At 41.0% G+C, this 18,576-nt stretch overlaps 1 protein-coding gene across 2 annotated transcripts in view; it reads left to right on the top strand.

The window, feature by feature from the left end:
- Positions 1–18,576, top strand: part of csmd2 (CUB and Sushi multiple domains 2) — a 1,532,573-nt gene that overhangs the window by 1,502,867 nt on the left and 11,130 nt on the right. For both annotated transcript variants that reach the window (XM_078423311.1, XM_078423310.1), the window contains 6 exons: positions 7,254–7,319; positions 7,415–7,576; positions 8,864–8,976; positions 11,810–11,897; positions 14,183–14,321; positions 18,024–18,207. In XM_078423311.1, the coding sequence (XP_078279437.1) occupies positions 7,254–7,319; positions 7,415–7,576; positions 8,864–8,976; positions 11,810–11,897; positions 14,183–14,321; positions 18,024–18,183 (728 nt within the window). In that variant the 3' untranslated portion in view covers positions 18,184–18,207. The remainder of the gene's footprint in view (positions 1–7,253; positions 7,320–7,414; positions 7,577–8,863; positions 8,977–11,809; positions 11,898–14,182; positions 14,322–18,023; positions 18,208–18,576) is intronic.

Genomic DNA, 18,576 nt, shown 5'->3' with positions numbered 1-18,576 from the left:
TCCCCCTCCCACTCCCAGTCTGACCTTTCTGTCATGGGCCTCCTCTAGCCATTAGTCATTAGTGAGGCCCACCGGAAATTGGAGGAACAGCACCTCATATTTCGCTTGGGCAGCTTACAGCCCAGTGGTATGAACATTGACTTCTCTAACTTTAGATAGTTCCTCTGTCCCTCTCTTCCTCTCCCCCTTCCCAGTTCTCCCACTGTCTTCCTGTCTCCACCTATATCCTTTCTTTGTCCCACCCCCTGACATCAGTCTGAAACGTCACCCATTCCTTCTCTCCTAGATGCTGCCTGACCTGCTGAGTTACTCCAGCATTTTGTGATACCTTCGATTTGTACCAGCATCTGCAGTTATTTTCCTATGTATGCATTGAAATTCTTAAGGTAAAATAAACTAGTAAATGACAAAAAAAAGCTAAATTGGGAAATGCAATGCATATCTTAAGCTTGTTCTGCTTTGAGATTTCAAAAGCAGGTGATGTATTTTGGAAGTTGAGCTGTTGATAAATTGTAGAAATACAAGGAACTGCAGCTGGTGGTTTACAAAGCGCTGGAATAACTCAGCAGGCTGGCAGCATGTGCTCCATGTTCTCCAGAAATGCTATCTGACCGACTGAGTTACTCCAGCACTTTGTGTATTTTGCTGATAAACTACATTGTATTCACATTTATACATAGCCTTCATCACAATCTTATCCAAAAATAAAATGAAAGGAAACACTAATGTTACTGTACATACGAGGGTAACACCTCCATTCCCCTTTATATCCTTTGGCAAAAACAGAAGGCTTTACCCTGCACTAAACATTATTCCCATATCATGTATCTATACACTGTAAATGGCTCGATTGGAATCATGTTTTGTCTTTCTGCTGACTGGTTAGCATGCAACAAATGCTTTTCACTGTACCTCGGTACACGTGACAATAAACTAAACTGAAACTGAAGAAAGCAAGTATCACAGGAGCTCGGGATAACAAAACCTTTTTGATATTGTGCAGGATGTTAGAGTCATGGAGTCATTTAGCAGGAAACAAGCCCATTGGCCCAATTTGCCTATGCCGAAAAAGATGCCCCATCACCTGCAGCTCAACACCGACAAGACTAAGGAGTTGGTGGTGGACTTAGGAGGAGAGGAACACCCCTGTCCCCTGTCTCCATCAATGGTCTGGATGTGCAGTTTACCGGGGAGTACAAATACCTGGACTGCTCCAGGAACGTTGAGGCCCTGTACAAGAAGGGACAGAGCCGCCTGTACTTTTTGAGAAAGCTCCGCTCCTTCAAAGTCTGCAGTAAGATGCTGCGGATGTTCTACCAATCGGTGGTAGCCAGCACCATCTTCTTCGCTGCCGTGTGCTGGGGCAGCAGGGCAAAGGCGACAGAAGCCAATAGGATCATCAAACTCATCAGGAAGGCTGGCTCTGCCCTGGGGCGGAGTTGGATTCATGGGAGGTGGTCTTGGAGTGGAGGATGCTCCTCAAACTGCGGTGCATCCTGGACAATACAGCTCACCCCCTCCATGACACACTGGAGTACCTTCAGCCACAGACTGGTTCCACCAAGGCGCAGGACAGAACGCCACAGGAGATCCTTTTTCCTTGTGTCTATCGAAACTGCACAACTCCTCCCCTTCTGTCGTGGGGTAGATTGACTCCTTCCCCCCTCCCCCCCCCCCCCCTTCCAATCTTTGCACATCCCCAATCCTTTCCACTCGTTACTTTAATTTCATGTTTCATGTATCTTGGTGTGTTTTATGACCGTTGGCAGACCAATTTCCCTCTTGGGATAAATAAAGTTCTATTGTGTCGTAATTTATCGAATCTACACAAGTCCCACCTGCCCATAGAGACATGCTCAGGTTATGCATGAGCTGTGCAAGTGTTTACATTCCTGTTTAATACAACCCACCTTTAATGGTTGTGAAGAAAATTGAGCATCTTAACATAAATCTCAGTCTGCTAGTATATCTGCCTGCAACGACGCACCCTGGCTACCTTTACGTAAAACTGCAAACACTGTTCAACTTTCCAGTAAAATGTTGGTAGTATATGTGCTATAAGAAAATAGCTGCAGATGCTGGCACAAATCGAAGGCATTTATTCACAAAATGCTGGAGTAACTCAGCAGGTCAGGCAGCATCTCAGGAGAGAAGGAAAGGGTGACGTTTCGGGTCGAGACCCTTCTTGGGTCTCGACCCGAAACGTCACCCATTCCTTCTCTCCTGAGATGCTGCCTGACCTGCTGAGTTACTCCAGCATTTTGTGTACTATATGTGCTGTCGTTTGACTGAATCCAGCACTTCAGAGACTGTGGCATGATATTTTCTCAGGTACTATATTCATGCACTCAACATTACAGAGGGATGCGGCTTGTCTTGTGAGCCATAAACCATTAGAATGTGTACAGAGTGCTGCTTCTTCAAGCTGTATGTACAATTGTATTTACCTTATTACAGTGTGATTGGTTGTAAATCTAAAAGTAATCTAGAATACCATTTTTTTTTCAATCACCTGTGAATGATTTGCAGAATGTGAGTTTTGCATTCACGGCGACTGCCATATTTTCCTTTATTGATTTTTATGATACAATGGGAGGAATATTACCTTGTGGGCTTATTCTTAATTCAGTTCTGCTGCCCTCCACTTGTGACCCCCCTTGGCAAATGAGGTTTTTCTTTATAATCAGACCATTTCCTCCCTCCATCACTTCCTGGCTCATTCACGTTATGTCCAAACCACAGGCAGAAAGCCAGCTGAGACAGGCAACCGTTCTCTTCCTTGGTAAATTGAGTTTGCTCCTTTGAAGCCTTTAAAATTGATGCCATCAACACTTCAGTTAAAAACCACCCCCACCTTCCCTATTGTTGACTATATTCAAGACAGAAATCGATAAATGTTGGTATGAAGAAATCACGGGTCCTGGAGTGAGTACAGGGGAAAAGACTGAGGTAAAAGATGAAGCACAACATTATTCAGTTTAGGTACAGTGAAAAGCTTTTGGTGTGTGTTATCCAGTCAGCGGAAAGACAATACATGATTACAATCGAGCCATTTACAGGGTATAGTGTACATGATAAAGAAATAACATGTATTGATACATGATAAGGAAATAGTGCAAGGTAAAGTCCGATCAAAGATGGTTCAAGAGTCACCAATGAGTTAGATAGTAGTTCATGACTACGCTCTTGTTGTGGTCTGATTATTCAGCTGCCTAATAACAGCTGGGAAGAAACTGTCCCTGAATCTGGAGGTGTGCGTTTTCACACTTCTATACTTTTTGCCCAATGGGAGAGGGGAGAAGAGGAATTGGCCAGGGTGTGACTCGTCCTTGGTTATGCTGCTGGCCTCGCCGAGGCAACGTGAAGTATAAATGGAGTCAATAGAGGGAAGGTTGGTTTACATGATGGTCTGGGCTGCGTCCACAATTTGCTGCAATTTCTTGGTGGTCTTGGATGGAGCTGTTCCCAAACCAGGCTGGGATACATTGTGATATTCATTCACAGAGCAAGCACAAAAGAATGAATGGCCGGCACCTGCTTCTATTTCTAATGTTTTCAAGTCATTGGATAAGATGTTGCCATCAAAGGAAATCTGTGGACCGTTGAAAAATAATGAAGTGCTGATTCTTGAAAACAGCAATGATGATTTCATTGGTATCTGTAGGACAGTATTATTGAATTGGCTTGAAATGATATATCATATTAAAGTTTATTATATGGTAAATAGATAACTTGATTCTATGTAACTCCTTGCAATGTGCCCCTTAGTACTTATAATCAATGCATTCATTGCTGCTACAATATAGGCAAATACAGCAATCAAATTATGAAGTGCAGCACCCAACAATGTGTTATGTTCAGAAATTATGTTTAAGAGATAAATATCAGCAAGATTTCTACAGACATTTCTGTCCTCTTAAATTGTGAAAGAATATATTACATCCACTACGCAAGTCCGATCAAAGAGAGTCCGAGAGTCACCAATAAGTAATAGAATATGTTACATCCACCTGGCAAGGTAGACAAGCAACTCATTCAAACATCACCACTCTTGCACTCTGACAATTTTGAAACTCAAGTGTGAACATGTGTCCAAAATTTCAAACTAATACTTGAAAACAAAGCTTCTGGTTCAGAGGCAAAAACTATTACCACTTTCCTCTGGGCAACGACCAAGAAGCCTTCAGTTTTTCAAGAAAAATTGACAATCAAAGGGATAATCATATTTCCAACTGAGCTACAAATGCTTACGTAAGGGTTACAAGAGAAATGTCCAAACACCCTGAAGCTCATTGCAGCTGCATTTTCCACCAGTTCCCCCACCATTCCAGGAACTCAAAATGAAATTATTTTCTTCGACTCAATTATACAATGCACTCAGAACCTCCAAGGAATATCCATTTGCACAGATAGGAAAAAAATCTAAAAAAAACAATGTTCTCCACATAGAACAATAAGCACCTTCTGTCTCCACAGATGCAGCCTGACCATCTGGGTTTTTTTAGCATTGAGGAATAAAGTCCCTAGCCTGTCCAAACTCTCTCTATTACTCAGCTCCTCCAAGTCCTGGCAACGTCCTCACAAATCTTCTCTGCACTCTTTCCAGCTTATTGATATCCTTCCTACAGCAGAATGGCCAAAATTGAACACAATACTCCAAATTGTGGCCTCATCACTGTCTTGCAGAACTCTAACATAACTCCAATGATAGAAAATGCTGGAGTAACTCAACGGGTCAGACAGCATCTCTGTAAAAAATGGATAAGTAATGTTTAGTGTCTGACCCCTTCATCAGACTGAAGAAGGGCCCTGACCCGAAATGTTCATTGTCTTTTTCTCTCCAGAGATTCTCCAGAGAGTTGCACCAGCATTTTGTGTCGATCTTTGATATAAATCAGTGTCTGCAGTTCCTTTTCATTATATTACCTCCCAACTACTGTGCTCAATACCCTGAATGGTGAAAACCAATGTACCACAGACTTTCTGTGATGGCAATTTTATGGAACTATGAATTCCTCCTGAATTCCTCTGGTCCACAACATTCTCCAGAGCCCTCCCATTCACCGTGAAGGACCTGCCCTGGTTTGACTTCCCCAAATGCAACATCTGCATTAAACTCCATGGGCCAATCCTCAGCCCATTTGTCCAACCGATCAAGAGCCTGTTGTAATTTTTATGTGTCATCTGCAAACTTACTAATCGTGCCTTGTACATTCTCATCTGCATCGTTGATATAACCCACTGACACCAATTGGCCCAGCACCGATCCATGGGGCACACCATTAGTCAAAGGCCTCCAGCCCAAAAATACCCCTTCACCATCACCCTCTGCTTCCTTCCATGAGGCCAATTCTTTATCCGGTCAGTTAACACTCCCTGGATTGCATACGATCTAACCTTCCAGGGCAGCCTACCATATGAAACCTCATCAAATGTCTTGCTGGAAGTCCAGATAGACAACGTCTAAGGTCTCGCCCTCATCAACTATTTGGGTTACCTCTTCAAAAAACTCAATTAAATTTGTGAGACCCTACCTCCCACGTACAAAGACGTGCTATCTCTAATCATCCTTTGTCTATCCAATTACATATATATCTTATCCCTCAGAATCCTCTCCAGTAACTTACCTACCACAGATGTTCAGCTTATTTGAATTATTTTTCCGAATAACACTGCCTTCAGCGATTTGATAGATCAGAATCTTCAATGAATTTGACTGATCCCTTTGTGAAATGAGACACTTGTGAAAGCCCGGTTCTCTCGTCGTTTTGATGGGCATACACAAAAGCATACTTCATACAATTGTGTAGAGAATTCCAGTCAGTATCACTCATGTTGATGGATTCATTAATCTGGTGTCTCGCAAGTTAGAAAATCTGCCACTTATCATATCATATCATATATATACAGCCGGAAACAGGCCTTTTCGGCCCTCCAAGTCCGTGCCGCCCAGTGATCCCCGCACATTAACACTATCCTACACCCACTAGGGACAATTTTTACATTTACCCAGCCAATTAACCTACATACCTGTACGTCTTTGGAGTGTGGGAGGAAACCGAAGATCTCGGAGAAAACCCACGCAGGTCACGGGGAGAACGTACAAACTCCTTACAGTGCAGCACCCGTAGTCAGGATCGAACCTGAGTCTCCGGCGCTGCATTCGCTGTAAAGCAGCAACTCTACCGCTGCGCTACCGTGCCGCCCATATGTTCATACAAGTTGTTGCAATTGTACTTTTAGTGCCAATTTTACAATAATAATAATAATCATAAAAGTAATAATAGTAATAGTCACACTCCATGTGGCATTATTAGGATACCTTTCAGGCTAGAGGTTATAAGTGATCTCCAGCTTGTTATATACAGTGAGTGAGGCAACACTGAACACTAACGAGAGTAAATGAATGATCACAGATCAGTGCCAAGGAACACATTCTGCCCTATTCCTCATGATTTGTTGCAACTCTGTGAAATTTCTGGTTATTTATAGAAAACTATATACCTTTTTGATAACCTTCTGATAAAACAACCAGATGGTACTTATATTTTCTTCTTTTTTTAAGTTGATTCTTTAACTGTGAAAAGTAGAGCTTGTTGATTATTGCATGATCAGTTTAAGAATAAGGGGTAGGCCATTTAGGACTGAGATAAAGAAAAACTTTTTCACCCAGAGAGCTGTGAATCTGTGGAATTATCTGTGACAGCAGGCAATGGAGGCCTATTCACTGGATGTTTTCAAAAGAGAGTTAGATATAGCTCTGAGGGCTAACGGAATTAAGGGATACGGGGAGAAAGCAGGAACGGGGTACTGATTCTGGATGATCAGCCATGATCATATTGGCTCGAAGGGCCGAATGGCCTACTCCTGCACCTATTTTCTATGTTTCTATGATTGAAATGTTTAGGTTCCCACATAAGCCAATTCCTTCTCATTTGTTAAGGTCTGACATTTGTTCCCCGTTGCTGTGAACGGGCACTTTGCATTATTTGATCTAAAGTGTCTTAAACATCTGTGACATCTCCCTCTGGAATCATCTTTGTCAGATTCCAGATGTACAGAGCCTGCAGCAATATACTGTCATATTTCTCCTTGCAGAGGAATAGATCTTAAACTTTATGACTTCCTCATAAACTCAGGACCACATTATTTATTGGCAGACTCATTGCCTGCAGTCTTGTCTCTTTCGTCTGAAATTTGCCTTAATTATTTCTATTATTAACAGTTGCTTTTTTATTATTGTCCTTGTTTAGCAGACACAAGACCCAGTGGAAGACCAATAGGAACAGTGAAGGAAATAACAAGTAGCAAACTCTCAGGTGAGTTTACAGCAGAAACGCCAAAAGACATTTTAATACTTTGTTTAGGTGATGAGTCAAATCTAATTCTGTTTTTTTTTTCTCATTGATGGCAGTTCCGCCCAATGTCTTTGCTCAGAATTCTCTCTGGAAAGGGTCATACGAATATCTGGGCAAGAGACAGCCAGTCATGTTAACAATTAACAGCTTTAATCTGTCCACAAGTCAAGTCAAGGCAACACTTTTAGATCAGAGTGGAGTCGAGCTCAGATTGACTGGTAAGTGGTGAACAAACATAGAGGCCTTCTGGTTAACTATAAATGTTGTGCATTAAAATGGAACTTTACTTGTATGCTTTGCAAACAATGGAAACTTTATTGAACTATTCCTCATGAGATCAGGATCAAAACTGTACTCTATAAAATAAAGTTGTCCTTTGTTCAAGTAACATCCAAAGGTTTCCCAATTTAAAATTCATCTCCTGTTGAATGCACGAAAGTGAGATATTAAAATCTATCGGCTGAGCTCCAGTTTTCCATTTTGTTAAAAGTAAGTTTCAGAACAAATAAAGTTCAGAATTGGAGCTCAACACACATTGAGTGCTAGGTAACACAATCAACAGACAAAAAACCTCTGCCAACACTGTCATGAATTTTAATAGACTGTGATTTTGTTACAGCTGATAAGGGTTAAATTTCATTCAGGATTTATGTTCAAATGCAGTTGTAGTTTTTCAAAATACTTGTACTCCCCAAGTAGAACTTGAATTGAAAGGCTTTGTCGATGGATTATCTTCAGAATCAACATTGATGCCCAATCATTATTCATCATTGTTAGCAAATATATTTGTGCTGCATATTTCATAGCATGAGCTGAAGCAGAGACCATGAGTTTGCTGGTTTCCTGTTGTCTCATTTCTGGGACTGGTGAGATAGGGATGGTGGATGGCAGGGGTGTGAGGGGATGGATCTGGGGAGTACTTAGAACGAAGGCATTAGAAAGGGGGTGAAAAATCAATATTAAGAATACTTAGTGTGTACTGCTTTGCATATGTCATTATGTGTAAATCAGTTCCAAACAGGACATGTAATTGCAGCTGATACCTTAAAGTACTAATTAGGTCCCATAGCAAAGTCCCTTCGTCCCTTCTTCTCTTGCGGTTGAACTTTACCATTCAGGTGAATGGGGCCACTGTTTCAACTCATGTTCTAACCAGCAGAGCTTCACCAAGCACCTTTTCCAAGTTAACTACCAGCAAACCCTGGACATTTGCTCTCTGCTGATGGAGTCCACACATGAGAGTGATGGAGAAATCCAGTATATCTGCAGAAAATTGAGCCGGGGTAATCATTATTTCCTCACGAACATCAACTTCTCTCGGATTTTGTTTAAGCTTTGTATCATTTTGCACAGTTGGTGTTAATGTTCTGCCCGAGCAGCATGATTTAAGAATCATCACTTGAGTGCCTACTTCCTCAGTACGTTTCCCAGAAGAGTTTCATGAATGATATGGATGAACAACATCATTACGTTTTTAAAACATTTAACGTGATTATATTTTTCAGGCTTCTATCAAAAGGAGGAGCACCATCTTCTTCTTGAACTTTATAAAATCCGAGGTCCTGTTGAAATATTCGTCCACAAATTTAAGAGTGACAGCCTGGCACTGGACGGATACGTAAGTATTGATGAGCCATTACACTCTTTAAAATGCTGCAGGAGACATTTTGGACAGAAAAATATGGAAGTGTCATTCACACTGCAAAGTATAGTCCTAGATCTCTGACAGTTTGTCAGCATGTATAACTCTGCTGGTGTGTCGAATGCGAAAGCATTGGAAAGTGGCTTACTCCAATTCACAGTGCTGATTTGTAGCTCAAATGCATTTAAACATATTGGTAGCACAGTGTAACGTTTTCCTGAACCATCCTAAAGAAAATCAGGTTTGCAATTACAAAAGGATTTAATATCTGATATGAATGATATTACATATTTAATATTAACACTGAGCACATGTAGATGAATTTATACACCCCAGGATGCAGCATCTGTTGGCGATGTAGTTTCCTATTTCCAAAACCTTCCTCTGTGTCCTTTTAGACACACTTTTTATGATTTCCAAGTCAAATTTACATTAGATTTTAATCTCTGCATCGACAATCACAGGTTATAACACTCCATGCAAAGTATCTCTGAATGTGCAGAGATATCTTCCAACAGCTGAAGGGGTACAGAGAAGTAAGGAGAGGGGAATATGACTAATGGGATTGCTTCTCTGGGAGCTGGCAAAGACTCCGATGGGTCAGATGATGTAAGATAAGAATTTGATCTTCTAGAATAGATCTTCAAGTGATATTTTCTTAAAATCAATTTGCTTGGGATGAAAAATTATTGTTACTTTCTTATTTTGAAAATATTTTCAGTTTTTTCACAATCTTCTCTAAGTGGAAAAAACGGTCCATTTGTCAGCCTTTGTCAATCTTGAAAATACAAATCAATCAATATTCGGATCTTGAATCACATAAAAAATCTTGCCAGTTTTCCAAATTGCATTTTTGCCTTTTTTCTTGTTCAATTTATTTGCCAAATATAACATTTGATTTGCCAAAATTCAGTATTTTAGAATTGTTTTTTATCCTACAACAAAAGACTATCCCCCCCCCCCCCCCCTCCTCCACTAAAAGTCCATTAACTAGCTTCACAGTTTGCAACCACGTATCTCTCTCGGGCTCACACCTGTCTCTAGACAACAATCTGCCTATCAGGGAACTGCCTCGCCTGAGGTCATCTGTTGTCGGCCCTGATTTGTCCCGTTTTTATTCACTTCCAGTTTTTTTTCCCCACTCTTCCTACCACAATTAGTCTGAAGAAGGGTCCCGATCCGAAATGTTGCTTATCCATTCTCTCCAGAGATGCTGCCTGGCCTGTTGTGTTACTCCAGCACTTTGTGTCTATCTGTGTAGCAAAATAATATTGTTTTAAATGTGTGATAACAGCTGCAGGTTTGATCACAGACCTGAAATATACTTATTATAAAAATAACTGTTTTTATTCAACATCTTGTGAATAACCTACTGTTAAAAGCAGAAAATGACTTTAAAAATCTATTCCAGGCTAAGGATCTGTTTTATTGCTGTAAAGTAATTTCATAAATATATATTTTTTATAACATTTCAAAAATTGCATATTTACGCCTAAGTAAGGCATAATTTTAAGATCCTCCTTGAAGACTATGAAGTAGAGTAGCTGCAGCTCAATGATTAAAACCTGGGCAGGTATTGAGTTATTCAGCAAGACCAGGTGCTGAGAAATCGAATGCCTCCTATGATAACAAAAGCTTTTCACTGTACCTCGGTACACGTGACAATAAACTAAACTGAATTGAACTGTACGTAACCGAGATGGAGCAATTACGGAACAGGTAAAGTAAATTGGATAAGTTATAGGTCCATTGTCACAGAAGAGAGAGGGGGAATCACGTGAGGAATGGAGTGGAAACAGGGCAAAAAAAATCCCTGAGGGATCCAAATGAATGGATTGGACAATAGAGATCCAGAACACGAGACAACATGCACGGGTTATAACAAACTTGAAATTCCTCAATAATTTGTGCTTATTTGTCTTGATGACAGAGCAAAATGTTCCCTCTATGAAAATAGGGCAAGATGCAACAAGTTCATGGAGAATGTGATGCATCAGTACAATGTAACATAGAAAGTGGGTAATGATTTTGGAGGTGGCATTTAAGTCTAAAATTGTGGTTTTCCTCCTTCATTTTTTTTGTTATGGATAAACCGCCGCATTAGAAAACAGAATATTTTTATATTTGATAAGCAATGTTGCTTGACCCACGGGCCACAGGTCATTTCCAAGAAATTCTCCATCGCATGACACTGATATTTTAGTTGCATTTCCTGAAACACAACATCATCGGTCAGTGTATTGAATCCAGGAGTTGGGATATCATGTTGCAGCTGTACAAGATGTTGGTAAGGCATCATTTGGGGTACTGTGCACAGTTCTGGTCACCCTACTGTAGCAAGGATGTGATAACATTGGAAAGGGTGCAAAATTTTTTTTTCAAGAATGTTATCAGATCTGGAAGGTTATTAAATTATAAGGAGAGGCATATGGAATGAGCTTGCAGAGGAAATGGTAGGTGGTAGAAGTTGTAAGGCCGGGTACAATTACGACATTCAAAAGACTCTCGGACAGGTACATGGATAGGAAGGTTTGCAGGGACATGAGCCAGGCACAGGCAAATGGGGCTAGTTTGGATAGGCAATGTGGTTGGCATGAACATGTAGGGCCTGTTCCCATGCTTTCTGTGACTCTATGACATCACAACATCAAAACTCGTGAGGCCAAAAGAGTTGGCCAGCATCAGCAGTGTAAATAATAAGCATGTGGAAGACCTGCTCCATAGGATGAAACTTCAGGGTCATCTTCCCCAAAATCCTCTACATTGCAGCTAACTGACCGGATGACTGATTTCACTTATTATCATTTAGGTTTCTGCAGAGGCTTCAGGCAACACATTTGTGTACCAGGGATTTGTTCAAGGCAAAGACTTTGGACAGTTTGGTCTCCAAAGAATAGGTAATGCGTCTTTCTCATATCTCCAGTTGGACAATTAATTGTGTTAGTTATTTCTGCTTGTATCAAGATTTTAAGTGCTCACTCTAACTTTGGATCCATTTTGCATGTTCATCATGAAAACGGCTACCACATTCTATGGTGATTCCACTGAATTCCTAGCGTAACCACGGAAAAAATGAACAGGAGTACGATGGGACTATTATAACCATCTGTTTTGGTTCTACATTGCATTTTAGAGGTGGTTCATTGGGCAAGAAATATCAGAGAGAAGAATACTCTGGGAATTTCAAGGCCAGATTGGGTTATCTTTTGACTGCGTCCTTGCCTAGAACCTTACTCACCAGAATTTATCCCAAGTGGAGCACATAAATTTCTAAGTTCATTTTAAATAATTGGAAAATTACTTGCAGCAATTGACTTCTATTCCCAGTGGCAGTGCGTGCTGTCAAGAATTAAAAATGAGAAAATGAACCCAATAGAGTGATTACTTATGCTGGAGTAACTCAGCGGGTCAGGCAGTATCTCTGGAGAGAAACATAGAAACATAGAAAATAGGTGCAGGAGTAGGCCATTCGGCCCTTCGAGCCTGCACCGCCATTCAATATGATCATGGCTGATCATCCAGCTCAGTAGCCTGTACCTGCCTTCTCTCCATATCCCCTGATCCCTTTAGCAAAAAGGGCCACATCTAACTCCCTCTTAAATATAGCCAATGAACTGGCCTCAACTACCTTCTGTGGCAGAGAATTCCACAGACTCACCACTCTCTGTGTGAAGAAATGTTTTCTCATCTCGGTCCTAAAAGACTTCCCCCTTATCCTTAAGCTGTGACCCCTGGTTCTGGACTCCCCCAACATTGGGAACAATCTTCCCGCATCTAGGGAAGGATTCCTTCTCTCCAGAGCTGCTGCCTGACCCGCTGAGTTGTTCTAGCATTTTGTGTCTATCTTCGATTTAAATCAGCATCTGCAGTTCTTTCCAACACAGAGTGATTACTTAGACTGTGTTGGATAACTGAGACTGGAAAGACTGATTTCTTCTGAAAGTGAAATGTGAAAGTTGGACGGCCTGTCCTCTAGGGTTGTATTTCTGCTCATTTGAAGCTCCATTGGCCCAAGATGTATTCCTGAAATCTGACCGCACCACTCTCAAAACCCATGGGATTAAAGCTATTAGATTTTCCGAACTAGCAAGTCCTATGTTAATTAACAGTAAGGCCACTTTCCAGTTAAGTAATCCCGGTAAGAAAATCTGTAACACAAAGCAGAGTCAGGAAGAAGTGACCTGGGGATCCCAAAGGTGTTGCCACATAAATGAATTGGCAATGAAGGCATGCGGTAATTTAATCTGTTTTTATTTCCCACTATGTTTTGTTGAAACTATCGCCATTGGAGGTAAAGCAATTGAATTTGTGTGAAAAGTAATCTAGGAAAAACACCACTGAGGCATGACTCATTTGAAATGGGCAATTCTCGTAAGAAGCAATGATTGGAAGTTGCAAAATCAGTGAAATACTGATTTGTAATTTCTAGTTGTAGAAATACCCAGGAAATTGGTGAACAGTGGTTTTTTTACATCTGGAATAATTTACTTTCAAAGGAAGTAAATTGATCGCTCATTGATTGATCGTTTATTTTGAATGTTATCCAGGATGAATTGATTCATTGTGAAAAAATGCACTTTAGTGATGTTATTCCTTTTTTAACCTGAGCAATAGTCAACCCACAAGCAACAATTGAAAACGTATTGTCTGTTTAATGATTCACCACAGAATCTGGGACCTTGCTGTGTTTTGCATTGCCCGTTAAATGCAAACATCTAAAGTTATTACCATGTTACTTCATTCCCATCATTAGATTTAAAGAAAGTCCCAGTCTTATTAAGAGACAATGAAACAGCCTGTACAACGGTTTGGAACGTATTTGTGTAACCTCTTCTACGACCTGTACAACAACAGTCAGTGACATTGAAATAAATCCCTTTGCACTGGCCAGGTATTTACTGGGAGGGTGAAAGCTTGTGATCTTAAATTTTGGGATTCCCTCAGAAGATTCTACTTTGGTTGAAACAACATCAGGAAATTTGGCTGGTTTTAATGGAGCCTAAGATCCAACAATTGACAGGGATTGTCCAGGTGTACCAGCTGTTGTATATGTGTATCTGCAACATGTTTTCATTTAATTGAGACTTTGGTACTTCTTGAGAGTGTTTTTCTCTATATGTTTTACTGTTGCATTTTTAACCCGGTTTTTGCACATGCAATTTGCTTGATGTGATTTATTCAGATCTGCACATGCTGGAAGCTGGCACCGACTCAATTGGGCACCATCTGAGCACCAGCAGTAGCTCAGTAGCAGTTGCCATCCTTGTGCCTTTCTTTGCCTTGATAACAGCAGGATTTATATTGTATCTTTACAAACACAGGTGAGTGTTGTAAGAGTAATGTCCTGGTTTGACTAGGTTATCTTGATTTGATGCACTTTTTCCGTTTTGGGAGTTCTTACTTCGACTTGACCTTGATGTTATTGCAATGTGTTTCTGTCTGTGTCGGAGTAGAGATGTCACATTGTTACAATGGTGGGGCATCTTCTGAAGTCTGGGATAGGCAAGAATCACTGATGTGGAAATTGACACGAGTCCTTGATTTAGGAGTATGTGTTGCTGATTCTGCTATTAAACTGGGCAGAGACCAATTTCAGCAATAGCATTCTGCGGCAGGGGAAACGTAATCCCATTGTCTTCCATGTTCTTTTAGTCATTTACTTTCACCAAATGTGTTTTAAGTCGCTAACAAACAGGCAGTTTATTGATTATTCAGAGAAGCTTGCACATTTAATTTCCATGCCAAACACAGGAAGAATAGGAGATACAAGAATCTACAGGTACAGGTACTTTACAAAAAAAGTCACAGAATGCTGAAGCAACTCAGTGGGTCTGGCAGCATGTCTGGAGAACATGGATAGGTGACGTTGTGGGACAGAACCCATCTTCAGACTGATTGTAATGTTGGGGGGGGAGAGAAAGCTGAAAGAGAGGAGGAGCAGGGCAAAGCATTGCGAGTGATAGCTAATTACAAGTTGGGGAGATTTACAGATTCAAAATTCCCATAAACATATTCAATGCATTGAAACATGGCAGAAATTAACCTTGTTTGCCCATTATCACTAATGCATTATACAATAACTTAGGACAATAAGTCTAGACTCTATGACTCTACTTATTGTACTAAGTTATTAGTAGTTTGTATCTAACTTCAGAATGCCACTTGGCCACACACTCTTGGGCATACTGCAACAGAATTTGCTGTTGCAGAGGGCATTTCCAGTTGGAATGACGAGTTGCAAATACCCGAATATGGACAAAGTTGGGGAAGGAGCACTCCTACTTCACGAAGCACAGGGTGAAGGCAGGAAGGACAAAGGGACACAGGTAAAAAAGATCACCTCTATTAGATCTGGGCCTGTGAGAGGAAACTCAGTTATTGCAAGCTCAGGGCAAATTAATCAGAAGGTTGATCTGGAAGAAAGTGAAGATGGGCAGTAGTATAAAAGAGGTTGGCATTATTACCCGTTTGTCCCAAGATGGCGCACGTTAAATGAAATGAGTCAGATATTATTACAACTTCTTCTTTGCACTTTCCTGCTTTCTAAAATATAAGGAAAAGTATTGGTTTAGGTCAGGTCGGTATCATTGCCAGCAATTTTGCTCTAAATGCATTCAATCGGCCTTGTGGAAAATTAAGGAAGAACATTTAATAGTATTAATAAAAGATGCAATATCCAGTGTGGATCACTAGACAGCAGTATTGTTACCACTAAACGATTACATCATTAGATTTGTGGCACAGCCATCAATATAAGATTTAGGAATATCACTGCAATGACCTTTAGATGAATTAGAAAGAATACTTAAAGTGGGAGCAAACATTCTTGGCAGATGGATTGCAAGAAGTTCATAACTGAGCAAACCATCAGAATGCAATTTAATGGTACTGAACCATTCAGGACTCTTCTAATAACGCAATTACTGAGCTCAAATCTGCACAATTGGGCAATTTTATGGTGCAAGATGTAGGTCTCTGCTTCTTGTTCTGATTAACTTTGGTCAATTCTGAAATCCAACTGTGCTCAGTCAGTTCTACAGCAACCAATTCTGCTGTTCTATTTCAGTCCTAGTTTTAAAAGATAAATGCCTGTATTGAAATAATCATTCCTGCAAGAAGCCATTCTTATCCTTTTTAATGCACCTGACCGTCTACACACGTCTTAGCTACTTAGTAAAGCAGGTCAAAGGCATTTCAAAATCATTCCTAGCTCAACAGGAGGTATATGTGAAAAGTGAGAAGCATTGTATCCTCGTAAGTATCAGCCAGAAAAATGCATTCAAAAAGCAAAAGAATATAAATTGAAAATAAAGCCAAGAATATTGTGAGGTTGGCTGAGTTATACCTCTACCTTGTATCCTTGCTACCTCCCATTCCTGGAAAATGCATTTCTCATTCCTGAGGAAGGGTTGAGGTTCCTGTCTTCCTTCATTGGTAGAGAGATATGTAATTGCATTGTAGAGCATGGAAACAATAGACAATAGGTGTAGGAGTAGGCCATTCGGCCCTTCGAGCCAGCAACGCCATTCAATGTGATCATGGCTGATCATTCTCAATCAGTACCCTGTTCCTGCCTTCTCCCCATACCCCCTGACTCCGCTATCCTTAAGAGCTCTATCTAGCTCTCTCTTAAATGCATTCAGAGAATTGGCCTCCACCGCCTTCTGAGGCAGAGAATTCCACAGATTCACAACTGTCTGACTGAAAAAGTTTTTCCTCATCTCCGTTCTGAATGGCCTACCCCTTATTCTTAAACTGTGGCCCCTGGTTCTGGACTCCCCAACATTGGGAACATGTTTCCTGCCTCTTACGTGTCCAACCCCTTAATAATCTTATACGTTTTGATAAGATCCCCTCTCATCCTTCTAAATTCCAGTGTATACAAGCCTAGTCGCTCCAGTCTTTCAACATATGACAGTCCCGCCATTCCGGGAATTAACCTGGTAAACCTACGCTGCACGCCCTCAACAGCAAGAATATCCTTCCTCAAATTTGGAGACCAAAACTGCACACAGTACTCCAGGTGCGGTCTCACTAGGGCCCTGTACAACTGCAGAAGGACCTCTTTGTTCCTATACTCAACTCCTCTTGTTATGAAGGCCAACATTCCATTGGCTTTCTAGGCCTTCTATCTAACCATCAACCATCCATTCGCTTGGGGTTGGCACAGTGGCACAGCGTTAGAATTGCTGCCTTAGAGCGCCAGAGACATTGGTTCATTCTTGACTACGGGTGTTATCCGCATGGAGTTTTTACGTTTTCTCCGTGACCGCGTGGATTTGCTCCAGGTGCTCCGGTTTCCTCCCACACTCCAAAGGTTTTGCGGGTTAATTGGCTTTGGTAAAAATTGTAAATTGTCCGTAGTGTCAGGATAGTGCTAGTGGGTGGGGATTACTGGTCGACGCGGACTTGGTAGGTCGAAGAGCCTGTTTCCGCACTGTTTCTCTAAACTAAACTAAACTATATTCACACTAATCCTACATCAGTCCCATTTTATGATGATGGTGAGTCAGAGTACAGAAGTGAGATCGATCGACTGACCAAATGGTGCCAGCGCAACAACGTGGCTCTCAATGTCAGTAAGATCAAGGAAATGATTGTGGACTTTGCAAGAGGAAGGATGTGGACCCACAAACCTGTTTATTATCAATGGGATGAAGGTATAGAGAGTCAAAAGCTTCAAATTCCTGGGTGTGCATATTGGGATCTTTCCTGGAACCAGCACACTGATCCAATCGTAAAGAAAGCCCATCAACAGCTCTACTTCCTTAGAAGGGCCTTCATGAGATAAAGGAAGTGTGGGGAGAAACAGGACCCCAGCAAATGTAAAAGGAGTTCAGGAAACAAGCCCCAGGGAGCCAAATGCTAAACCACTGGGGGGTTTCTGGACATTGGATTTGTGGATTTATTGAAGCTTTTCTGTATTGAGAGAGAGAGAGAGTGGTAAGAGTTTACACTGAAAATGCTATTTGCGTACTTTTGTAAGGAGCTTGGTGTTTGATTGTGTTCTCATTTTTTTTCAGGAAAAGGCCAAAAGTACCATTCAACGGATTTACAGGCCATGAAAATACAAATGGTCGAGCGACTTTTGAAAACCCAATGTATGATCGTAATGTCCAGCCCTCCGACATTGTGACCAGTGAGATTGAGGTGACAGTGAGCACTGTTTGCACGGCAGTATAGCACCTACTCTTGATAAATATATCGGTAAGTAGCAGAGTTTGATGAAGTACATAGACAGACTGTTTTAAGTTAGCTTTGGCATGTTTCCCCAGTTTCTAACTGGAATAGCATGTGCCCTTTCTACTAATTAACTCAATTTCTTGTGAGCTGTGTGGAATTGTGCGTGGCAATTTCTTCCTTTCATAAGTGTTTCATCGACACAATCTCACTGCAGCAACACTGCTCCAACCGAGAGCAATAATTGTGTGCGCTTTGTATTTCTGATTATTCACGCCTAAAGAGTTTTCTGAATCCAGTTCTGCTATAGCAAGAAGTTACAGATAGAATCCAGCTATGTCTTGTTGAAACCAACTGAAAGTCAGACTTAATACAATCTTTGGAACATTGGTCAGG

This window comes from Rhinoraja longicauda, chromosome 27, assembly GCF_053455715.1.
Source record: "Rhinoraja longicauda isolate Sanriku21f chromosome 27, sRhiLon1.1, whole genome shotgun sequence".
NCBI classification, from domain to species: Eukaryota; Metazoa; Chordata; class Chondrichthyes; order Rajiformes; family Arhynchobatidae; genus Rhinoraja; species Rhinoraja longicauda.
Note: the sequence above shows the minus strand (reverse complement) of the source record. Positions and strands in the feature narration are given on the sequence as shown.